The 26,445-nt window shown below is 35.5% G+C and overlaps 2 protein-coding genes across 2 annotated transcripts; one reads left to right on the top strand and one right to left on the bottom strand.

Annotated features, from left to right (window-relative positions):
* The first annotated feature begins 2,266 nt into the window (after positions 1-2,266).
* On the top strand, positions 2,267-9,284 carry LOC120349837 (DNA-directed RNA polymerase III subunit RPC8-like). Its single transcript, XM_039420931.1, has 5 exons — positions 2,267-2,749; positions 4,992-5,175; positions 6,417-6,554; positions 7,626-7,756; positions 9,135-9,284. The coding sequence occupies exons 1-5, from the start codon at positions 2,639-2,641 to the stop codon at positions 9,180-9,182; spliced, it is 612 nt and encodes a 203-aa protein (XP_039276865.1). The 5' UTR covers positions 2,267-2,638; the 3' UTR covers positions 9,183-9,284.
* Positions 9,285-10,263: 979 nt separating this feature from the next.
* Positions 10,264-26,230, bottom strand: LOC120349608 (aryl hydrocarbon receptor nuclear translocator homolog). The gene is given in 10 exon segments (XM_039420041.1): positions 10,264-13,835; positions 15,854-16,022; positions 16,690-16,913; positions 18,297-18,575; positions 20,197-20,317; positions 20,319-20,356; positions 21,728-21,850; positions 23,730-23,963; positions 25,768-25,869; positions 26,212-26,230. Coding segments are annotated over 10 exon segments (1,533 nt in total). The 3' UTR covers positions 10,264-13,611.
* Positions 26,231-26,445: the final 215 nt, after the last annotated feature.

Genomic DNA, 26,445 nt, shown 5'->3' with positions numbered 1-26,445 from the left:
GAAAAAATTTGATGTGATTCAACCTATAATTTAGTCAGCTGGAATTAATTGCAGGCTATTTCTGTAATTTTTCTATTTATTAAAAAAAAGCTGATGCTATCACACTGACCATCTTCTATACGCTGACACATGATTTTAGCTGATTAACCTCCTAACATCAATAACATAATAAGCAGAGCCACAGAATAAGTACAGAATGGAAACTTGTAATAAATCGCCTATCTAACCAATGCTTTTTACATGACCCCAATAGTAAACACGTCACGTGACCTTGGGAAGTTCCAATCCTGGTCTTCTGATAGGCTCGTAGCAGTGAACGAGATCAATTGATCCGGATCATTGAAGTGATCCGAACCTACCATCAATACTATTACAATGCGGCGCTTCCTAACAAGATGGCGGATTTTAGCGTCAGGGTACTAGCCAAGTTTCCGTACAGTATGTATACTGTGGCAGAGCAGACTAACCTCCAAACATCAACAACATAATAAGCAGAGCAGACAGCAGTGTTGTGATAAACAAGCGCCATGATGTGATGTCATCCGACTGGAGTTTTGGAAGAACTGTTCACAGTGATTCCCTCCCCGATGCCAATATCGGATGTTGGATAGAAGCATACCACGCAGAAAGGGGTATGAGCAGCAGTGTGACTTATGTGTGTGCCTTATCAGAGCCATAGTTAAAAGGGGTCTGGCAAACGACTCTGCAATGAACATCTATTTATGGGCAAGTTGTTAACTAATGGCTCTGTTAGCTATGGGTGACTTTATGTAGCGACTCTGCAACCGGGCATAATACACAAAGTATTTAATTGACAACTTCTACATCAATTAACGCTTCCGTTAACATCTGTCTGTGGCATACACGTAAAAAATAATTCTACTTTTGTTATGACTTAGACAAATTCTATGACATATTTTTACTTTCCTTGCCCTATTATTACCATAGGTAAGGAAAGTATTGCTTTCCGAAAAAAAATTAAGGTACCCAAATTTCTATACGTTTCAAGGTCCACTGAGTCCAAAAAAGTGTTTTTTTTTGGGTATTGGTCTGTATGTGTGTGTGTGTGTGTGTGTGTGTGTGGTGTGTGTGTGTGTAGGTGCGTACAGATATATGCGCCGCGAACATGAGCAATTCAGCTGACTATATCTGTATTTTTACAGAGACGGTAAGATACAGATACAAAAAGCTTGGCATCAGCTGATTAAAGGTGAATTGCTCATGTTCGCGGCGCGTAAATCTGTACGCACCTCAAGTGTGTGTACTTGAAATGTGGAACTTGAAGTCCTTACAATATAAGGATCCGACACAAACAATTTCGATCAAATGAAATTCAAGATGGCGGCTAAAATTGTAAAATGTTGCCAAAAACAGGTTTTTTCGCGATTTTCTCGAAAACGGCTCCAACGATTATGATCAAATTCATACCTAAAATAGTCATTGATAAGCTCTATCATCTGCCACAAGTCCTATATTATTAGGTTAATGAATGACAAATCAAATTTTGATCCAATAACTAATTATAAATTGTAGGATTTTTGTAATTTTGTAGGATATGTGGATTGTCAAATATTCAAATAGAAACATGCATGGAGTATATAATTTGTATCATTATTACCGTAACAAATGTAGAACTGCATAATTTAAGTGAAAATAGCTTCTCTAAAGGGTTCCTACAAAAAAGTATAGCTAACATATTATTTTACTGTGGCTATCAAATCATCTTGTGCTTGTTTTATGTTATCAATCAGAATTGTTAATTAAAATTTAATATGATATTATACGTTTTAGATAGCTAGGCTATCTATAGAGAGATTTATTCAAACTTTGAACTAGTATTCCTTAAAGGTAAATCTTGAAGCTAATCTTTTGGAGAATCTTGTTTTGTCATGTGTATGAGCAGAGTTGTTTAAAATGGGCAGCAATTTAGTATATGATTCATTTTATGGCTAATTTCGTTGAGGAAGACTGTCAATTTTGTGGGACAGTGTTGAGTGCTTTTATTAGGTCATCAAAACTTCTGGAATTATTGTAGAAATTTCCTTTTTTTGAGATTGAGAATAGATATTGAAAACCAACAAATGAATCGCCTAATGCCAAGAATCGTTAGAGAAAGTTAGAGCCAATCGTTCTTGTAAAGTTATTAAAGCGAAGTAAAATATCGGATATATCGATATTTTGGAGGTCGTTATATTATAGAAATCGATATATTGCTTCCGATATATCGACAAATCGAAAAATATTGCTATCCCAATTTGTGACTGTTGGCATAAAGTAACCACTCTAGTTTTCAGTGTCGTTGCTCCTGCTCAATGCATGGCCAAAAATGGCGCCGCTAGTTAAAAGTTTGTAGGTTAGGAAAACAAAATTTAACAGCCTAGCTGTAACTTGTAATTAATATATTTATTTTTTTACATTTTACGATTAATATTGATAATCATCTACCAACTCTCAGTTTCTACTCATCTCTTATTCCAAAAAAATTGAGTTGATATGGTTAAAAATAGTTGAGATGCAATTGTGCGGTAATCAGTAATTTTAGGCATAGCTCAGTAATATATTTTAATCATTTTGTTTTATGTGTAATTATGATTTGTGTTTGACTCCTTGTAGATAATATTGGAATTTCTCAAACAAAATGTTTATCCTAGCAGAGTTTAAAGATGTTGTTAGAACTCCACCATCTTCATTCAATTCAACTCTACAATCTTCTGTATCCGATTATCTAAACGGAAAATTAGCAAACAAGGTAAGAAACTGAAAAATTGTAATAGATTCATTTTTATTAATATATTTCAATAAATTATCTGATACATCCTTTCCAAACTCAGTGTAAAACTATTTAACCGTAAAGAATAATATAATAATTAATTATTAATAAGCTCCGTATTTCATTAAGACTCCAGGCTCCAGGCTAATATACCAACTGCTCCAGCAGTGCATTACTTCTTAAAGCGTTATTTAGTGTGTGATTAACTTTGGATTTGTATTTGTGCAAGTTCACTTTTGGTTATGCATGACCAAACTTGCAGATAAGCTACAAAATCTGGATAGAGCTATAGGAACTTTCACAATGAACGCTCGTAAGTGCTGGTAGCGTTTACTGTGAACAGCTACATGCAAATCACAACGTGTTTCAATGGCACTTTTCAAATTCTGTACACATATAGTATGTAAGTAGGTAAGTATCTCACATATACGCATTAAATAAGATCACAAGCTTACATTAATATTAGAAAACAGCTTTTCGCGGCCCCGTATACCATGTCTTATGGATTCGAGGCAGCGTTATTCTTTCCTGGTGTTTCACTAGTTTCTTAACAAGTTAAAGAAACAAAACGGGACCGCAGAAAACAAAGGATGGACAGTTAGAAATTCTAGTGACCCTTCAGTGGTTGCCTATTTTTATTGAATTTCGAAATTTTTGTTGTCTACTGTTAAGGTTTCCATTCCGAGGAATATTTTGGTGGATCAGTCTGGTTATTTAAAGGCGATTTCAGCTGTAAACCAGTGGTTCGGATACATTGATTACAGTAATAGAGTGATTGGAGAAACACACATATTACTATTGATGATGAGTACAAATTTAGTAAAGCCCACATCTATTTCTGGATGTACATTTGTTTGCTTTTCTTATAAATTCTACAAGATTGAATAGAATTTGTCAAACACATTTTACACATCATGTTTGCCAAGTTGTGTTCAATCTATTAGAATTTAAAAAGACGCCAAAAAATCGTACGTTCAATAAGTTTCGAATTGTATGTAACTCAAGTTGGTCTGTATACAGCTTGTGAGCGAGTTGAGATTCATCAAATCATCACTGGGTCAGATTCATCACTGGGAATATACAAATACAAGTACTGGATCACTAACTTAGATTCAATAATTGTAGTAGAAAATACAACAGATGTAAGGTGCAAAGTAATGGATAAGTTGGTTCTACCAGCTGGAATAGCCTTCAAGAAACCATACGGGACCACTAATGATGGTAATGAAGATATATGGGGTTACGGAATCTAATAATGGGAACGTGGTGAGTATTGAAAAAACATTAGGAAAGCTATGTGCTTTGACTTATCAGATAACTGTATAAATATATGTCATAGGTTGCCTAAAAGAAATAACCGCCCTACATCAGGTATAGTAAGTTCGAGGAAGAGAACTGATACATTCAAGTTTTTTGAAGCGCGAAAAGGGGTGATGGAACTTTCCATGCGTCAATTAGGCTTTGATTCAAATTCGGCGACTTACGTGAACCGATCTCTCACTGAATTGCGTTGGAAATTATTTGGACTGGCTAGAAAAAGTAAGCAGGATGGGTTAGTGAGGCATCTGTGGATAGATAGAGCCTGTCGTATCAAAGCTAGGAAAGTGGATAGATGGTGGTGAGGTGTTTGTTCTGAAGGAAGAGAATGAATTATTGCGTTCGGTCAATTACTGATCTACTCCAACCAAGTCAAGTTTTATCATTCGACAACTAACTTAGTCAGAGTATGAGTACCTACTAGTAGTTCTGTTAACAGCAAACCTCGCGCAGTTGAAAACCACAGCCTCCTCTAATACTGTCCATCAGAGTGAATTATGTCCTGTCGGCGAGATATCAGTGTATAAACAACTAATGTCTGTTTGAGTTGTTGTATCGACAATAATTACTATTAGTAACAACATTTGTTGTAAACAACTATGCTACTTGTTTATTGATTTTGAAATTGAAAGTTATTGTGGACATTCAAAGGCAGTATTATCTGGCAGGGTTTATTTTCATCTCACTAACCAAGGTTGCATTTTTTTGCATTTCTGTTAAGTTAAATTTTGTTGTGGAATAAATTAATTATCGAATTATATTAATATTGACACCTTTGACAATATCTTTGTTCAAATGCGGTCTACGATGTGGCTGGCTGTATTAACTGATGTTAATCGACTATTGTGGCTTAACTGATGTTGATTGATTACTAAAATGTTGATAAGTCGGTGTTTGCTTACAGGTTCTTTACAATGTTGGTCTGTGCATTTCACTGTTTGATATCCAAGAATTGGACAACTCGTTCATATTTCCGGGTGATGGAGCAGCCCACACTAAGGTTGTATTCCGATACGTGGTTTTTCGACCCGCCATTGAAGAGGTTATCGTAGGCAAAATTCGCTCTTCGTCCAAAGATGGCATTCACGGTAAGTGAATTATAGTTAGGCGAAAAAGTCTAATACAAGGGGTTGGGGTTAGATCTTAAGGTGGCGTTCGGATCTTGGCAGTGTCCGCTAACCGCCTGTCGTGTATGCATATTGAGGTTTTGCATATTTTACTCTTTCCGTGCTCCCTTATGAACATGCCCTGGCGGTCTGTGTTATGAACAGAGGTTCAAAACATAGAGGAGCGGCGAAGGTTGAAGGTTTCAGAAAAGGTAGCTGTGAGTGTTGAAAAGTAATGCTCGTATCTAAATGTCTCAGTTTTTTCTACCTTCTACCCTCCCTACCTTTGCCGCTCCACTATGTTTTCACACAATGCAGATAGCTGAAAATTCGAATGTCTTGTGTCGAACAGCAGTGACGGCTGACTGCCCGTGTTTGGATGATCGCTGCCACAATTGCTCCAAGTCTGCCAGTCGACATCCATAAACCTACAATTAGGTGGATCTTCAAAAGCGGGTCATTCATTCTGGGACACTCCGAATCTCCATTTCAAATCTAAGAGACTGATATTATTTATTTTGGCAATATAGACAAACGATCAATCTTAATTTTCTGCTCTGTCGCTTGGACAATACACCAATATACGTGGTTTGGTTTCAGGACTTGTTGAATACCCCCACTAGAAAAATCTCAAATCGAAAGATAAAACATCGCTTAGATCGATCGTATTTAGAGAGTGGACGCTAACTTGAGATAGCGCCTCCACATTTTTGTCATAGTGAAAGTGACACCGTCTTTACGATATTATTTTTCGCAGGCAACTTAATTTATAATTTATTGTGACAGACTTTTCATTAACAAGGTTGGTGATTGAACTTATGTTGAATATTTCATATTCTCTGGAGTTGAAATTATGGCCACATGAAGAAAACTAGTAAAATTTCCAGTAGTATATTTTTGTTTTTTGATTGTGTGTTTGAAAAATTCTTGTTTCTTAACTTGTGCTTGTATGTTCTTCAGCTTTGTGTTTCCTGTCAGACCTTTTATTTGACGTTGTCATTTGTTCTATGAATGGGATGACAATAAAATTTATATTTATTCATTTAGACAAACAATAAAATTATTTCTATTTAGACTGAATTATAGTGAGATTCATTAAGTATTGTCAGGGTTGGATGGGAAGCATTATTTATTTATGAGAAATACGGACAGTTCAAAGCGAATATCACTAAAGTTTATTAAGCTATATGAATAATGTTAACGAAATTTGTGTTGTGATTTAGTGACTTTGGGCTTTTTCGATGACATCTTCATTCCGCCGGAGAACCTGCAGAATCCGTCTCGCTTCGACGACCGCGAACAGGTGTGGATCTGGGAGTATGACGTGGACGGAGACAAGCATGACCTGTTCATGGATCCAGGTCGGTCACATATTTCAATAATTCACTTTACCACTAATCCTAAAGATAGCCACGGCCAAGCGTTTCAAACAGAATACTCATAATGTATTTATTTTTTCTATTTCTTGGTTTCATTGCCTTAATATGCTCTTTAAATCTTGTTTAAAAGTTTCTTCACGTCTGGTTTCTATATTAGTTTCACTTCAATTGATTTTGTATATTCCTGTCTGTGAATATGTTGTTGATAATATATTTACGTTTAATTGAAAATGAATTATGTTTATCACTTCATTGATATTTATTTATCACAATAAGTCTTCTTGGAAGTTCTATTACTAGTATCCTTTTTTTGGTGAAACACAACTAGTTTCAGGATATAACTTGAACTTTTGATTATGGGACAAATAGCCTACCCGAAACTCGTCGTGTCTCAAGAAAATCAAAAATTGTGAGTTACTACTAATTCTATTGTAACCGCCCCAGATTGGTGTAGAAGAGAGCTCTCTAAATTCTAAAGGACGAGTCATGGGACTTTATTAACATCAAACGTTGTCTTTCTATTCAACTTGTAAAATTTTATTAAATGAATTAATCTTGTTTAAATTTGGACAGCAAATAATCTGTATCGTTTCATTGCACATTCTACAACACTAACTGTAAGTTTTTACTAACTGTTTGTCTGGAATTCTAACTGTTAACGATGGTAGCGAACTTTACACAAATACTCGTGTATTTTCCATCGCTAACGGAAATACAGTTCCGTGAGAATACCTTAACCCTGCATAAAATTGGAGTCTTCCCGGACGCAAGTTAGCAAAATCTTAATGTGAAGAAAAATTTCTCACGATAAAAATTCAGCTACAAGATCACTTAAGTCCTAAGGTATGGAAAAGTCCTAATTCCATACCTTTTTAAATTAACCCCAATCAATAAATTTATTTCAATATCATCACTATTACACTATGTAGGCTTAATATAACTTATACTGAATTTAGGTTTTGGGAATGTTTGCCAAATAGCCTTTTCATTTTTTGAATCACTGTATAAGGTATACAAATAAATTCTCATTCATAAATGCTGTAATGTTTTCAGGTGTGAAAATAAGGTTCCGCGTGACAGCAGAGACGTTCGTTGAAACGTCACCGGTGCTCAATCCTGAGGCCAAGGAAGTCATTCCCGCCGAACCTCTCACTGAGCAACCCAAAATACCTTACTCTATTACCGTAAGTTCAAATTAAACTCCTTCAACACTCATTTAAAACATTTGAGCTGTATACCTACCCTAAGTAATGGTCTCTTAAACCAAATTATAGTAAACTAAAGAATACTCTTAATGAGAGAATTTAGTTTAAATTAAAACCCTGTACAGGTTATTTTTGTTTATTTGAAGTACATAGAAAGATTCATAAACAACCCCCATGAAGAGCTTTATTGACATGGTAATAAAACCATTATTATCATGAAACAAGGCTTGAAATGAAGAAATCACTTACCAAATTACTCAGCAAATAGGTAGGTACCAAAGTTTATACGAAAATGCTTAGTGCGTTTGTCTTTCATAAGGTGTACAGACGACATCTAGTAATATTGAACTTCATTCCAAAATTTGTGTAAAGGTACATCTCAAACAGAATTTAGGATGTAATTCGTTGATGTTGAATGAATCATGATATAGCTTGATTTAAATTATCTCTAAACTGATCATCCAATTTACTGGCATTTCAAAGATCAAATCAGATGAGATATTATAGTGTAAGGGGAGTGTATAGAGGATTATTGACAGGGAGTTTGCATGCGGCACGTACATTGAGCTCAACTGAATAGGAGGTAACAGTGATTGAGGCAGCTGTGTTTTGTCTAAATTTTTCTTAAAGAAAAAAAAGAGACAGTTGAAATGAAATAGAAAAATCCAGTACAGTATTCTTTTTTATTAATTCCATAATAATTCAATGGTTTAAAAACCTTTAAAACTTCGAAATGTCATACCAAGAAGCTTTTCTTCTTCTCTGCAGTAGGCCTGCATATTTCAGTGCTATTTTCATAACACACAGAAACAAATGCCAATATGTCACAATAATGACAGTGCGACCAATGATAAAGTGGCAAGGCAGAGTAATCTTTCTCCACTGCCATTATAAGGTGGACCTCACTATAATTATTTAGTCGATACATCAAAAGGATATCCAACAATCAATAAAGTTCGTGTATGTGGGAAAGTGATGACTCATCTCCACTGTTAATTGCTGGACTCGCAAATGCCAGTTGACAATGTTTTATTTCACGTACTTTTTTGTGCTTATTCAGTTTTATGACGATGATACTGTGAGTCGGTCTTTCTGCTCCAAGATTTTTGCTTTGTGCAAGATCATTGCTTGGGCAATTTATATTGCCTCGTATCCCAGAACCGACTATAGTTTCATTACACCATCTCCTTTACTTCCTTATTTCAATGAATAATTGTGACAAATTCAAGAAATTTTATTCAATGTTATCTGTCTCTTTGGAATCTTGGTTTGAATAATATGGCACTGAAAAACCTCATTAACTTCCTAATTCGCATAGTATATGGCATGAGTGAAAATCTTTCATTTTTTATTTCAGGCTACTATTAACGAACCTGGCCTCGGTCTTTTATCATGGTGGAGCTGATATCTGTTTGTTTTGCTAAGTTTATTCCTAAAGTTATTTTGTGATACTTGATTAGTTCTTAATTTAGTCATATACATTCGAATAAAAATTTGGTAAGAGAAATTTCTTTGAATTTTTTTACACTTGATACTTCTGCATTGACTCCTAGATAATATAAAGTAACTGTAGTATGCGTACCCCTGATAACTTAAACTCCAGATGTCAGCCCTATATAAAATAGGAGATATTCTAGTGAGATATTCAAGAAGAGAATCTAAACAAACTGCTAAATTTGATAAAAGTAGAGCTGAGTGAAAAATTCATTCTGAAAATGTTCTGGGAAAATTTCAGCTTCCTAATTTTCGTAGGAACAAAATGGCGGCATATTGGAAATTTTACCAATTTGCTTCCTAGAAAAAATACTGTCGCCATTTCGTTTCTACAAAGGTTAGGAAGCTGAAATTTTCCCGGAATATTTTCATATTTTTAGAACCTACTTTGTAAACTGTGTAAAATTTAAAAAAGTTCGGTGCATGAATGGGCACATAATATAAAATTGAACGTGTAAGCCTCTTCGTGGGACACTCAGATCACCTTGTATTTTGGTGGAACTTTTACCACAAAACTAGTTAAATCAACCTTTCTACCCAAAACCTCTGACTCTCTGCAACCAAATATTCAGCAAATTCGAGGTATTCTCATTCTTTGGCTAAATTAATACCCGATCAGAATATTTTTCAGCAAAAAATGAAAACTTTTTGTACCGTACTTTTAGAATGTTAGTAATACTGGAGAGGAAAACTCAAAAACGTCATCAGTGGCGAAATTTTTTGCTGTTCTAGAAATATGAGCGTTTCCAAAAGTTTCATTAAGCCTCCCTGTGAGAGATACCTAAGTAAATTTTATTCCAGTTTTATTTCAGTAGTATAACTCATATTTTAGACTCAACATTCCTTATATCCTAAGAATTTTGAAGGAAAACACATAGTTCTTATATAAGTATTATATATTTTCTATCAAGACAATCAAATATACATTTTTTACTTCGATATTTATGTAATTAAATGTCCAAGTGTGCATTATAAACGAGAATAAAAATCAATTAAATAAAATTTACTTTAATAATAACCACACTAACTAATTCGCAAACAATCTATTATAATATAAAATGTCATCATTCACCTTTTATACAACAATCTCATTTACTCGCACACACTACAAGATAAGTTAATAGATTTACAAGTTTGATAACACAACATAACATAGAAAAGGAAAGTGAAGCCAGTGAAAACAATAAGTACAAGACAATAAAAAATATTTCTGCTATCACAACAAATTCGTGCTCTCAAATAGCATTTAAATAGATGAATTGTAATTGAAAACGTGATTTTTATGCTAGGAAATGTACATTAGAAGTTTCAGCCACAAATCGTTCCGCTCTTAATGATGAAATCTCAATATTTCGATTAAAAATTTCAATTTATAAGAAAAATATTAGATAACGTTTTGGACTTAGTTATTGTATAAATTGGAAAAAGAACAGTTTTGAGCTCAAGCCTGTTGTTCTTTCTCTCAAGTGTTATATTATACATTCATGTAATCAATGAATAATTGAAAAATAATAATAATGTGTAATGAATGAGAAAATACTGTTATTGAAGAGACAATTGGGGACCTTTCATGAAATTAAATAAAACTTACAATGATAGTACAATAAAAGAACGGTTAAAAGTGAGATGTTTCTCGTGTAATTAAAAATCCAACAACTTGAATACAGTTGTAGAATCTCTATCAATTTTATAACCATTCTATATTTCTAATAAAACTGTTCTGGAATACTCAAACACAAATTGAGAATTCTTAATATATTTTTAGAGCTACAAATATATAAAGTTATAGTAGTTACAGTTTATATTCAATGTTCATGAAACTAGCTCATACACTGACTATGAATACTGAAAAATAACTAAAAAATCCAAGTTAGAAGCCATAGGATTAAAAGAATCATTTATTTATAAGCTTCAATTTCGAATATGTTTTAATTTTTGTTGTAACAAAACTCGTTCACAACACTATTCTTGAATGTTAAAAAACACAATATATAAACATAAAGTACCATTTTATTTAAAATATTTCAAACAACTTGAGTTGTTTTTTATTACATGGATAAAAACAACTTGAGTTTTTTGGAATATTTTAAATAAAAGGGTGCTTCATGTTTTTATATTGGTTTTAAATAATTAAAAAAGTAGCCCATACAAATGAAGTGATTTTACCAAAACTGTTATATACAAGAAAAATCAAATTCTATGAAAATTATATGGTATCCCATATAGGTTTCGGGAAAACCAAAAACCAAGCTATATACATAATAAGATTAGGTACTAATAATTGTAAATACTCTTGAATTTGTAAGATAGGTACAAGAAAATACAAGCCAGCAAAAATCGAGCAGAACGTATTTCGCCATTTCATGCATTCAGAGAGAAGCAAACCCAATTCAGATAACGTGAGTGAGGATAGGCTGAACCAAACGGCTGCCAAGTTGATTGAAAAGTATTACACTATATTTTTCAGAGGTTGATAGGAGAAAATTCTAAAGTTTAAAAAATCGCAAGCAGCCATCCACAGGTTAGTGTGGTTATTAAATATTACTACAAGGCTTCTAAACAATGTTCAAGTGTTTACTGAGCAATGAACATAATAAATACAACCAACAGCACTCCTAATTGACAAAAATAAATTATAAAACAAATTCACAACATTTTAAAACGTTTTATGTAAGTCTACAAGAAACCAATCAGTTTGTGAACCATTTACAAACAATACATGGTTTAAAAGGCTGTACTAAGCATGAGTTTATTAATCACAAAATCACGGCTAGTCTATTTATAATATATAAAATAAATTCATTTTTCTCTTGGAATGCTCCTTTGTCTCACACTCTATACACAAAGTAATAACTTTATCAAGTTACATTCATACTCAATTTTATTATCTTTAAAATATTGTATACTAATCGTTCATTTTTGTAGACTGTTTAAACCGGTCTACATAAGAGTTTAATCAACCGGTAAAGCACTGGTTTCCGACGAATTCCTGCCAGAAAATACTATTGGTTCTTATGGGAGGGTTCACACATTAGCAGTCTGACAATGTATGAACACTGCCATAAGAACCAGTGGTACCTATTCTCTTTATGACAGCAGAGCACAAATTCATTGAAAACCACGGATCAAATTCGTACAACCATCTCATCAATACAAGCCGTTAAATTCCGACAATTGCTATAGTACTTAATAACGATCAATCTTCGATATCATATTATTAAAAAATTGCTTAATTATAAAACACCATTCACGCTAACTATGGAGGGTCTTTAAAGTTTCGATACTGTTCATTATTATTCATTCACTAGTTTCATTATTCATCTACTACAGATGGCAACACAATTTATTTATTTCGTCATTTCAGACTCACTTCGCTCGCCCAATGGCACTCGAACGCGTGCGCTTGCGCGATACACACTAACAACACTCATTCTCACACAAGCACTTGATTAAAAAGCGAAAATCCTTCTGAAAAAGGTCCATGATGTGCTGATATGTGCAGCTTTTTCAATACGGTAGTCTAATATTTATTCAGTAATTTATTTTCTCAACCGGGATCCTGTTTCATGAAACACTACCCTGTAACAATAAAATAATAAATAGAAATGTTAATTTATTCTTTCTGAAATAATTCAGATACTGTGAAGGGAGTTGGAAACTGATACAGTATGGTTTATGAAAATAAATACAGCTCGTACAACAGAGCTATGCTTCACAAATGAAGTAGTTCTCCACTAAGAATGAACAGCCATTCATTTCTATCTCTAATCGATCAAAGAATTTCTTGAACTGAAACCAAAAGATTGTCTAACCCGAGTAATTCTCATTTGACCAGAATGAAGAATTTTAGAAAACAGCCGAAAAAATGATCATATACATTCAAAGTATGATACTTATAACCTATTTTATTTATATAAAATAAAATTCATACTATAATTTATTTCCTGTTTCTTTCCAGTATTGAAGGGAGTTATTATAACATTTTCAGCTACATTCTTCAGTATCTCAAGTCCCAGTATCTTGGACTGGCTATCACTGGACATCAAAATTCATGAATTCGCAAGTATCATTAATCCCGTATCTCGACAAAATTTCCGTATATTTCTCACACAAACGTATAACTCCCGGTTTTCCCGCCCCGTGGACGGACACCCTGATTATACTGTGACTCTCCTGTTTTATAAGATACAAAATCACGTTAGGTTTGTTTTAATTATTACAGTGATTAACCTGCATTGCTAAACATATTTTAATAGTAAAACAAGATGAGGATAGGTTTCATGAAAACAGGGTTTGCTTAGTGTTACGTGGCCGACCGACTTTCACCTTCATTCACTTGATCACTCGAAAGTGGTGTTGAACATGTTGAGATCCTCGAAGGAGGTGGCCGCCCCGTGGTCGAGCATCTGCATCATCATGTCGGACAACTCCTGCTGCTGGGGGGGATGGGGGTGCGGATGAGGGTGAGGGTGGGGGTGCGCCCCCCCTCCCGGCGGTGGTGGGCCTCCGCCCCCTCCCGCCCCGCCGTCTGCCGTTTGACTAGCGCCCTGCCATGACCACATGCCTGCCACATACAACACACCAATTGTAACATTTGTTGCAATCAAAGACACACAACATACAATCACAGCGCAAAATTGAATCGTTATTTATTCAATTTTACACCATATTTCTAAAAGACCTAACCTATGAATATCCTATCTAAATCCTATTGAGTGGAATAGCACAAGGTTACCTTATTTTTCCTTTCCCTATCATTTTGATGATGTACTTATTATAAGAATAAGGGAAAACATTTCAAAAACTACAAGACACTGTTTCCAATGGGACACTTGAAGTACAGTGTGACAAACCAATAATAATTATTGTCACATGCTTTTCAAGAATGTGGCATTTCAATTTGACAGTGATACAAAAAATATCATAAATTTATTCCGAAAAGATTTAGGCCTAATTATGTGCCATCTCGCTTTAAACTGGGAAAGATCAGCATTCTGCCAAAAACCACGAGATACAGTTTCGTATGGACACACAGTATATAGTGTGACAAACCAATATATTTTTACATGCTTTTCAAGAATGTGACATTATTCTAACAGGACAATAATACAAAAATTTATTATGAAACGATTTAGGTCCATATTATGTGCCATCTCGGCTTGAACGGGGAAATATAGTTTAAACCCGCAACGAAACATAATAAATGCGACATACCTAAATAAATAAATAACTTCATGCAATCGTGAATCAGCGTTAAACGTAGATGGTGCATACGGTTCTTATAGTTTTCCTAAGCTCTAGTACAATCATAATTTTCTATCACGGCTTATTTATAGTGCATAATGTATAGCAGTCATTACATATATTACTTTTAGGTTCTCTGCAATCAGTAGTTCTATATAATACGGGGGATAGCCGTAGATTAATTCTGAAAAAGAAAATAACTCTCTTCCAGATATCTCTGTACCATTTATCTAGAGTTGCTCCTCATGTTTTACTGGTAAAACCAGGGCACAGAGGAATATTCTGAACAAGAATTACATACAACCAAAGGGTTATATATGATTGCCTGACACAATTCCCTCTGCGTTGACTAGCTTCATCTTCATTGAATGGCAGTTAAGCTCTTCTTTCCAATAAATTTCAACTCTAGGCAGAAGAGGTAAGTGGATGAAGGTAATGTGCAAAATTTGGAAATGTTTGAGATAAATGGCTTCAAAGTTTTCCGATTGAAGGTTTTTTATATGCAGTCTTGAAATAAAAATTAGATACAGCATAATAGATATACTGAATATATTTCTCCTTGCAATATTTGAATTAGAATAAATTAGTTCGATTGATGTTTTATTTTTAAAATAACTAGGCTTGGCTTGAATACTTTGACGTGATCTTGGAATTTCTCATTATTTATTGCGTTGCACACATTTGAATTGTTTTCGTTATTTATTGTCATATTCATCTTAACAAACTCAACAATATATTTCCTACCAAAATTGAAAGTAAGATTGAGAGTAATTATTAGATGAGAGTGAAATCAAAGCGGTTGGAGAGGATGAAGGTTGTTACTGCAGGGCATTATCAGTGATTTGGGAGGAGAAGGTGGATGATCAATGGATGAAGGTGATAAGCGCACCACTTACCTCCCTTATCCATAAAAATATGTTGCTTGGACTGCAATTACTACCTACATTACATAAGACATGAAATCACAGCTATATTCACATAACATCATTTTGACCTGTGCAACGTGTAGAGCGGGAATGTTTTTTATATGCAGTCTTGAAACACACATTAGATACAGTAAAATAGATATATATATATATACTGAATATATTTTTCCTAGCAATACTTTGAATTGGAATCAATTAGTTTGATTGCTGTTTTATCATTAAAATAACTAGGCTTCGCTTGAATACTTCAACGATATCTTGGATTTTCTCATTATTTATTTATTTAACGGACATGAGCCTCCATTCATTTCAAAATCTCATTTTCTGAAAAAATATTACTTATCACCTTTATCCACTTGACCCTTCACTGAATATCACTGGATGAGTCTGTCAATGTGTGTAGGCTACTTACCGGGCGGTGGCTGTGCGTGGTAGAGTGGGTGAGTGGGTGGAGGCCTGGCTGTGGCCCCACTCAGCTGTGTGTAGGTGGGTGACCTGGATGGGCTCACCCCACCGCCACCACCTCCTCCTGGCGGCTGATACTGTTGCTGCTGCTGGTATGCTCCGCTCTCGCTCACCGGCTGAACAAACAAAAAATAAAATTTTTACAAAACAATTCATATGGTTCAGGAAAACTCACTACAGATTACTAGAGTGATAATGGTGTGACAATCGTAACTACAGTAGTATAAAAAAATTAATGACGTAAATCCATCACCAATTCACACATTACTAAAAATGTATTTATTATGTAGATGTGATCATCAAATAATTGATACTCGAACAATCTGCAAATATAATACAAATTACTGAACCTATTACCCACACCCAGACTGTGTCTTTGTGGGGAACATTCACAATAATTTAAAAATTATACTTGCAGAGGTTTTTTGTGAATAAAGATTTAACTGATTTCATTTGACAGGGTAAGAATTACGCATCATTTCATTAATGAAGATTAATCAAATTTATTATAGTTATTTAGGGTAAGATCATATTAGGCGTTTTTCAGCGTGTTTTCTGACGCCAACCTAATCGAAGAGCTTCTTGCCCTGCCGACTCTTAGATCGCCAGAAAAAACGCCTATTATGGTCTCGCACTTGCTGATAGCCGTCTTTCACCTTAAATCTACCTGCACTACTCTAGTTAAAAACTTGCTTGTTATAGTTTTCCTTCAACACAAAACATGAAGCAGCTCTACATAATTTTAGTAAATAAATCCTTTTATTTTTGCTGGAGCCAACGCACCTGTCTGAGCGTCCAGGCAGGCTGCGGCGATGTGGTGGGTCCCTTGGAGGCGGCACGCGGTGACTGGGTGCTGCCCCCGTAGATAGGTGAGGGGGCGGGCGGGGGTGGTTCGTAGCCCCCTGCTGCTGCACCCCCGTACAGCTGAGCCCCCCTGTGCGCCCCCGCGGCTGGGCCCCCCATGTAGCGGCCGGTCGCCTGTTGGGGGCTTACACTGTAGTCCACACCTGATAAAACAACAAAGCATTTATTACAAACATTTACAAAACTACATTTTTCTTTTCTCTATACACTTTACCATAATAAAATGGACTGTACAATAATCTACATTAATAGGAATGAATTTATTTTTGAATGTACCTATGGGACAACATAAACTATTTGACCGTAACTTTGGGAATATGTTGTACCTTGATGAAGGTTTTTGACGATCATGGTAAAGATAATTTTTTGAGGATATTTCTATTTTAGGGTTTGACATTTTGCTCAAAGCAAACGTACCCTGATACAGATCTTTCAATCTTAAAATTGGTTTAGAGATGTGAAACCATAACTTCTGATCTAAAAGTATGAATGGAGTTGCCTATACACCTAAAACATGAATACAACCATTCAAAGACACATGAATGTTCCAAAATTTTCAAGCAGTAAAATAATATCCTGAATTTCCAAGTCCTGACCAAAATCAACTCATTTAAATAAATAGTTCATGTTTAAATCACGTTGCGTTTATTAAAGGTGGCTAGTACTGAGAATTCAAATACTAAATAAATAATTAAGAATAAGGATATACTCTTCTTTTGATTGATGAAAATAGTATATTTTTATTTGATCAGTAGAGGCTGCACCTTCGAAGAGACCATAACTTCTGTTGCTTTTTGAGACCAATTTGTTGCTTTAGAGAAGCACTGGGGGGGGGGGGGTCACTAGTCCTACAAAGCATAACAGTGAATAATTCTCAAACTCACGTTTCCCCCCTGTATCTTATCGTGCAACAAAAAAATGGCATGCACTTATGCAATACCAAATATGGTCTTTAAATGTATTAAAGACATTATCCTGATTACCAACTTTCAATTATGACTTGGGAAAATTTAATGTGTAGGCTAATAGTTGCGCTAAGTTCCATTGCTGCACTCTACGAGCTAGCCTACGGCTCGTAAGTAAACTTACCTTTTGGTGTAGCTAAGTGTCACTTTGTGCACAAGGTACACAAAAAATAATAACAAATAAAGTTGGTATATTTTTTCTAAATAGCTTCCCACTGCTTAACTTAATTGAATAACTTGACTTGCTGAGTTATACCATAGAGAAACAATAGCATAAGTAGATATCACATGGTATAGGGTTTTTGTCGCAACTTTTACTGTTAACTCAAGCCAATTATTGTCGATTTTCACCGTTTTGGCCGAATGAGAGTGTATGAACGGCATAATGAGAAATTACCAGCGTCAAACAGCTTCACGGGAAAGAGCTACGTGGACTATCGGCTTGAGATAGCAGTAAAAGTTGCGACGAAAACGCCCTATACAATGGGATATCTACTTATGCTATTGTTTCTTTATGGTTAAACTGAGTCTATAGCACGATTGAATAAAATGAAAGCTGACCTGGCTGATAGGCGTCCTGATGCGGCGGCGTGTTGGTGGCAGTCTCCTGGGGGTGGTGCTGCGGAGGCGGCTGGGGCGGCGGAGGCGGATGGTCTTGGCTGCCGCCCCCAGGTGGTGAGTGCAACGACTTGGCAGTGGTGTTGGTGCACACAATATACTCGACCTCGTCGGTGTAGGGGTTGAGGAAGGCGAAGGCCGAAGTACGCAGCCACACCCACTCGCGGTTCTTGGCACGGAACCGGTACATCACCGACATCACCTGCCCCTTCAGTTTCAGCACTGCAATTAACCAAATTACATTATGAGTTCATACTTATATCACAGAGAAAAGATAGCATAAGAAGATATCCCATGGTATAGGGCGTTCATGTTCCAAATCTCTGACTGTGGTTAAACAGAGTGAATTTTTACCCTATTGTTAAGTGTGTGGTGATTTTTTTCTAATGAAGGAAAAAATTGTTATGTTGCACGTGGCCCACTCAATCGGTATACACAAAGCAGTGCGAGTAGATTGTCCTCAAGCAGTGTGGTTTCCGGTCGTTTTATCAACAGACTGTCATTTACCTAACATAGAACATTCATGAGGTGGAAAGAGTCAAAGCGTGTATTAGTTTCAGCACTGCAATCGATTCAATTACATTATAATTCGTCATGAGTTCATACTTGCACAGGGTGATTTTTACCCTATTGTAAGTGTGTGGTAATTTATTTCTAATAAAAGAAAACATTTTTTTTTGCACAAAGTAGGAAGCCCTACTTAATCGGTATAAACAGGGCAGGCGAGTTGATCATCCTCGAGCTGTGTAGTTTCTGGTTGACTAAGGGCCGTTTGCACAGTGACAGTTTAAACTAAATTTCATTTTAAACTAGATTAAATCCGTATCAAGTCTCGTTTGTTGAAATTTGTTTAAGCCATCAGCTGACTACAATCAGTTTAAGCTTTGACTGTGAAAACGGCCCTAAGGGTGTCATCATATTGCATGCGTATTTGTGTATGTGCAAGTCGAATAATGTATAAACCGTAAAACAAATTTGAAAAGTTCCATTGAAACATGTTGTGACCTGTAAATAGCTGCTGAAACTGAACGCAACCAGCAAATGCAAGCGTTCAGTGTGAATGTTCCAATTGCTCTTTCCAGATTTTGTTTCTCATCTGCACGCTTCCAGATATTATACGCATTCAATGTGATCATACCCTTATGAACAGAATTTATTTTACCATAAAACATTTATAAGGTGGGAAGAGTCAAAGCGTATATTACCTATATGAAATTTTCAGCATATTCTTCGATAATTTTTAAAAACTAAGAAGTGAGCAATAGGATATCATATTTCTTCTTTTGTAATGTAACAACTTTACATTTTTATAACAACTGAATTTCTCTTTTATAAAGTACATTAGAGATTGGGTAACAGGACTAAAAACTCATCCTGTAATAAAGATATAAGATGTAAAACAGAAATCCATTCAACTAGTTTAGTAAGATCCGCGTTTCAAAGTCATCACCTAATTAACATTGGTTTGATATTCTTGTCTATCATTAGACAAAGCTTATACATAGGTCTGTGCTTTCTAGCTCCGTACCGTTGTCAAATCGTTTGTATAGTGAGGTCCACGTTATAATGACAGTGGATAAAGATATGAGAGCAGCGTTGCCGATTGTCAGCCTAAATTAACTATATTTCTTCATTGTTAGAAACTGATTTGGCAACGTTGTGGAGCTAGGAAAGGATGGCACTATCAGCTTTGTCGAATGATAGAAAATGATAGCAACACCAATGTCAATCAGATACTGCCATTATAACGTGGACCTCACTATAGGATATGAAGAAATATAATCAACTACAAGTAAACTATTCTCTGTAAAAATATCGACGAGTATAGGGAGCAAAGTGTTACCTTGTTCGAAGCTCTCCTTCATGTGCGTCTGGTCCTCGGGGTGAAAGAAGTCGAAGCAGGACTTGGAGAGCAGCTCGGGTGGCGCGTAGCCGAGCAGGCCAATCACGCGCTGGTCCACAAAACGTGAACTTGCCGTCCATCGAGTGTCGCGAGATGAACTCTGCCAACACACAACATGCAAATTCAACATTTATTCTATTTTCACAAAGTGTACATTTCACATTACATTCCCCAGAAAATTACCCTCTAATATGCAACAATACAGTTGAAATTGCACATCACATTCATTCTTAACCTCAAACAATTTCCACTATCTAAATCTGTAGAATAAAACTACAGTTGAAATCACACATCACATTCATTCATAACCTCAAATAATTTCCACTGTTTGAATCTGTAGCATACAACTTTTGGCCTGAATTATTGGACAATAGAAAAAATGAATTGAGTGAACAGTCATGTCCGATACAGTGAAATTCTCATAAGCTCTAATGGACTATCCATACTGGCTGGGCCTGCCTAAGTGGGAATAGTCTCATTAGAGCTCATGTGGGGATAGTACATTCAATGTAACGGACAAGTTCACTAATATATGGGAATCCAGCTTAATTGTGAGGGTGTAAACATGTAACCTTATTTTGGCTATATGCTATTGTAGATACCTATCTAAATTAGGAAGATAAATAGTTCAAGGTTCGCCTTTTTTCTGTCAATGTCTTCAATGAAAAATGTTTGACAGATAACAAATAACTTGCAAATGACTATGTTATTTGCAACTCATGTTTTTATTTGAGCTCTTCAACTCTCCTGGTATCTGGTAGATTTAAAATTCAGACGAGTTTGAAAATTCCCACCTTGGACTCCCGATTATTGTGTGATGTTTAGCTTTGATTGAACATGTCCCATATGTTGCATACACTCACTCTGTACACAACGTCCCTGAATGTATACAATCTCTAGAATGAGATACAGTGAAGTTCTTCGCTCCTCAATCATCCCTGCGCCTTAGTCTATTCGAAGCTTTGTGATGTTTAAAAAACTCCATGTTTTTATAACATTAAATGTAAAGTTAACTATAAATTGAACAGCTTTGCCTTTTCTCAAAAAATAAATTGTTTTGCGAGTCCCGACTCTACCATCAATTGACGTTTCAATGATTTAAAATTGCTAAATATCACAAAACATACTAATATTCTTCAAACTAATAACACGTTAGCGGTTCATCAGCGCAGGCTAAAAGTCAGTGAGCAACCTTTCCTTTTCAACAAGCAACATAATATGAATTTGCATGCATATCTGCATTGATTATTATGCCCGTACCAGATTATCAAAAGATCTTTGACAGTTTATAACCAATCTGAAAGGTTTTATGAGAAATAACTCATCAAATCTTTAATTTTCGTCGAAAATCATTGAAGTAAAATTTATTAACGTAATACGGGCCTTAGTAATAGAATATAGTCGGAAATATTTGAATTAAGATTTAATAACGTAATGCGGGCCTTAGTAATATAATGAAGTATCAACTGACCAGCATTATTGTTAGAAGAGGATAGGTCGCTTGTGTTGGGCGTGGATGTGACCTGCAGCCGGCCAATGGCAACCAAGCAACAGTGTGAACCATCCTCCTCCACGGCACGCTCCATTTGCACACCTAAAACAACACAATAAACAACATTAATTTATTAAAATTAATAAACAACAGGACTAATTCACAAGCACCAATTGTATTTTGTTCTATACCATATTATAACTTATAGGAAGTAGTACACCACAGACTTCTAGATAGTGTTAGAGATTTGAACTATTTTTTCATTTTGATTTCAGATTTAGTCTTGGTGGGTGACGTTATCGACCACCATGTAGCATAAACACATTGTGAAAAATGGGACTGAACAAACTGGAACATTTGCAGAAAACGTCGACTGCAATTTACCCGTTTTGTTCACTCCCATTCTTTAAATGTGTGATTACCACATTGAGGTTGATCCTGACAGAAAGCGAAACCGCGACCTGTTTGAACCATAAGGCACAAACATTTTGTCACATTAAGGTTGATCCCGACTGAAAGTGAAACCGCGACCTGATTGAACCATAAGGTACAAACTGCTTAAATGAGTGCCCCTGCTTATCATAGTTCAAGAATGAACCAGACAAATCAATACAACTCAATAATTCAACTCAAACATCATCAACAGAGTAGCAGCAACAAACCAACAGAATGGTTTGCAGTACAGTAATGCACAATACGCTAGCTGTGGAGCTGTTATTTATGAAAATATCAGTAGTTGTGTAGCTCATTTGTAATACGGATTTTTATGCCGCAATTATGCTTGAAGCTGTCCTGATGATTCAATCTCCTGCCTACTATTTCTGAGATAACAATGGATTGAATCTCTCATGCATGATTCACATGAATATCTTGAATCTCTTATGCGTGAATATCTTAGGACTGTAGTTACACATGAACGTCACTTGAACCTACAATTTACGAGAAGGACCATCGAAGTCACGACCAATCTGTAATATATTGCACATTTGAGGAACAGTTTTGGGCTGTGCCTGTTGATCCTCACCCAAATTATTTTACATGATAATTTTGTATCATTGAATCAATAGTAAAATAAAATAATAATAAACATGATTTCATTTTTCAAACACAATTCCCTATTCATGTAGCTATAAAGTATTGTCAGATGTTTTCAACAATGATACAAGATGAGATAATAAGACTTGATCAGTATGAATTCATACCCATGAAGGGGTGTCATTCATATTGTCTGGTATTTCAAATTGTATGGCTATTTCAACTTTTCTTTATTTATTCATTTATTATTTAGTTACTTTATTTATTCATTTATTGTACAAAATACTATAATCATAATATAATTATAACCATGGAGGAAAACCTGGGCTGAGTCTTTACCATTTCCTCCCAAATTTTGATATTCAATGTTGGCCAATGTATCATTTGTGTTTATTATCTAAAATGATCAAAACATTTCTAATAATATTAACAAATTGTCATTTAAAGATCAAACCCTAATTTTTCCGTTTACCTTTAAAACATAATTAAACAAAACCTACAAGACAATTTGAAATCTGGCAGGTCTGAGGAACATTCCTATCATGTATGGGTTCACACCCATAAAGTATGGATTCATAACCGTCAAGTATGGGTTCATAACCATTCAAGTATGCGTTAATTATTGATCATGATTAATATCTGAAGTATAGGTTCATACTCATCAAGTATGCATTCAGTATTGGTAATTTCCTTTCACCTTTAAAACATAATTAAACAGAACCTTATGTTCTTTTATGTTCATCTAATTTTATATACAAGACAATTTGAAATCTCGCGAGTCTGAGGAACTTTCTTTTCACGTATGGGTTCACCACACCCATCAAGTCTGGATTCATACCCGTCAAGTATGGGTTCATAACCATTCAAGTATGCGTTAATTGTTGGTAAGGATTCAAGTGACTTTCATGGTGGAGGCAATAAGCATGATGAATGGTAGGATAGATACCAGACAACGGCAGGCCGTCGGTGGCAAACTGACCGGTGGGCGGCCAGTTCTTGATGTATCCGGTGCAGTGGATGACGGCGTAGTTGTGGCCGTCGCGGCTGGGTCCCGGGCCGAGCGAATTGCGCTGCTTGAGGCGGTTCAGGTGGCCGGCCACCATGCTGTCTGCACCCACCTGCCCGATCTTCATGCGGCAGATGAAGCCGCGTCGCGAGCCCATGCACAGCCGCATCGACGCTAAAACACAAAACAACAAACCACATTTCAAATGGTTGTCACACTCGAAAACATGTCTGAAAAATTGTGACTCAATGAAAATACAAGGCTAAACCCACAACGCCATGCGCCGCTTGCTTTGTTCAAACTTGCCCTCGCCTCAAAGTGCAATTCATGTGGGCATCACCCTCAGCGACAAAACAAACTAGAATATCTACTGGCGTTGAAAATCAGTTGATAAGGGTAAGATATGAAGCATTGGATGATCGTGCAAATCCTTAGCGACGACACGAGATGCGTGGTTGAAGCCACTGCGACTAGAGCACATAGCCTATAAATTAATCAGATTTGATCATTAGATATAAATCGTAAAAGCAATATAGTAGCCAACACTTCTATCGATCATTAGATATAAATCGTAAAAGCAATATAGTAGCCAACACTTCTAATGATTCATCGAATCTTATGAATTTATAAGTTGTGTGCTCCACGGCGGCTCTAACCACGCGTCTCGAGTCGTCGCTAAGGAGTTGCACGTTCATCAATGCTTCGTTTATATTACCCTTATCAACTGGTTTTCAACTCCAGTAGATATTCTAGTTTGTTTTATCGCTGAGGGTGATGCCCACATGGGTGTCACTTGAAGTGTATTCGTGTTTCTTTATGTTGTTTCATATTTCATTTATATGTTGAAAAGCACCTGAGTAGTTTTAGAGTAAATAGTGATATCCATAGTTATCCCACAAGAGACAGTCTTGATGTTACAATCGAGCGCAATCAATATACAAGCTCTCAGGCGTCTTTGTGCCTGCTATTATATTGTATTATTTTCAATGTTACTAATTGTATTGTAGGTCTTTATATAAGCTATATTGTAGATAATGACGCTATTTGTAAGATTTTCATGTTTCTTGACAGTAAAAGATTGATTGATTGAGCTACAGGCTTTTGCGACGGGCAATGCCAGGCATGAGCTGCATGCAATCACACAGATTTTCAATTCAATTCCATACAAAATGAATTGCATGAGAGATGAGTGAAACTATAGCTCAAGGTGGGTTTAGAGCGAGTGGGTTAATATTTTACCACTATTTAGCAATTTTGAACTCATTAATTTATATTTAGATATTTAAAGGTGTCGGCTCTTCAAGTGATCACCCTTACAACTAGAGTATCAGGCATATAACCAAAAGTTATATCACTTCAAGTTATAAAATCATGTTTCAAGCATATTTGGTAAATTATAACCATACGATTATTATAAACCAAATGAATCTTACAGTAAAATTTCCGTTGGTAACATTATTTCATGGCTACTTTCATATGAATTTCTCCTCTGCAGAGCACAAATAGAATACAATTGAAGGTCTATACATTATAGACATATACAATATAGACACATACAGTAATTATATAGACATATTATATATACAGATATATATATATATATATTAGACATAATATATACAGTTATAGACATATACATTACATTATAGACATATACAATACAGGTCTATATATCTATACAAGGTCTATACTAACTCCACAAAAATGTGTCACACTTCAAAGATCATCTCTCATCATCATCCATTAATCACCCACGCAACAGATCTCATGTGGGCATCACCCGCAGCAAAATCAATGGTGTGTCTGTTTCTATCTAGCACTTCAGAAATTTATTAGAAAACATTGCTTTCCATGCATTCAACTGTTATATCGACAACGTACTAACATTAATTTAATCAAACAATCTCATGTAATACAACACATAATTGCAATGTATGAATAAAATAGATACATTTTAGCTACAATCGAGTGATACATAACTGATGGCCCTCCTTCTTGACAGTGCCTGTTTTGAGGTCGAGTATGCGGCCCGAGTTCTGTGGCTCCTGCGTGGACAGCTGCTCGCGCACTTCTCCACATCCTCAGGTGCAAGTGCTCGTAGATACACGAGCCGAACCATTCCGCCTACAAACATAATGAATGACATCAACTCATCAACAACAATTCACCACTACTAGTAGATACATTAAACGAACATTTCGCTTGTGAACACACATTATCGAATTATAAATTGCATCAACTCAGCAGATACATGAACCAAATCGAATCATTTCGAGTGAACACACATTATCAAATAATAAATGGAAAGAGTAGAATAAAATTCACAACCAGGTGGTTCAGCACAAGTTGAGATTGTAGTGGCGGAATAGAGTGCTGCACATACGCTCTGTTTCTCTAGTAGCCTAATCTATTTTACACTAACCACCTTGGTAGGCAACCATACGTCCTATTCACTAGCCGATCTTTCTCTATTGACTCAATATATGTACTTCCTCTTTCACGATTATTAAAATTTAAACTAATCTACTTACAGTATTGGAAAAAAATCATTTCTATTTTACTGTACGTTCGTTTACATAGAATATTATTTATTATTATTTTGTCGATATTGAATATATTTTTTATATTTAATTTATTTTTTGACAAGGATTACAGA

Source organism: Nilaparvata lugens, chromosome 2 (assembly GCF_014356525.2).
Source record: "Nilaparvata lugens isolate BPH chromosome 2, ASM1435652v1, whole genome shotgun sequence".
NCBI lineage: Eukaryota > Metazoa > Arthropoda > Insecta > Hemiptera > Delphacidae > Nilaparvata > Nilaparvata lugens.
The sequence above is the reverse complement of the archived record's forward strand: the minus strand, read 5'-3'. Positions and strand labels throughout refer to the sequence as shown.

What these genes read in the sequence shown, in the direction of transcription:
- LOC120349837 (XM_039420931.1), top strand. Translation starts at nt 2,639, where the DNA reads ATGTTTATCCTAGCAGAGTTTAAAGATGTTGTTAGAACTCCACCATCT. An exon ending in ACGGAAAATTAGCAAACAAG is followed by an intron (nt 2,750 to 4,991) that starts GTAAGAAACTGA and finishes GTTTGCTTACAG; the next exon opens with GTTCTTTACAATGTTGGTCT. An exon ending in TGACCTGTTCATGGATCCAG is followed by an intron (nt 6,555 to 7,625) that starts GTCGGTCACATA and finishes TAATGTTTTCAG; the next exon opens with GTGTGAAAATAAGGTTCCGC.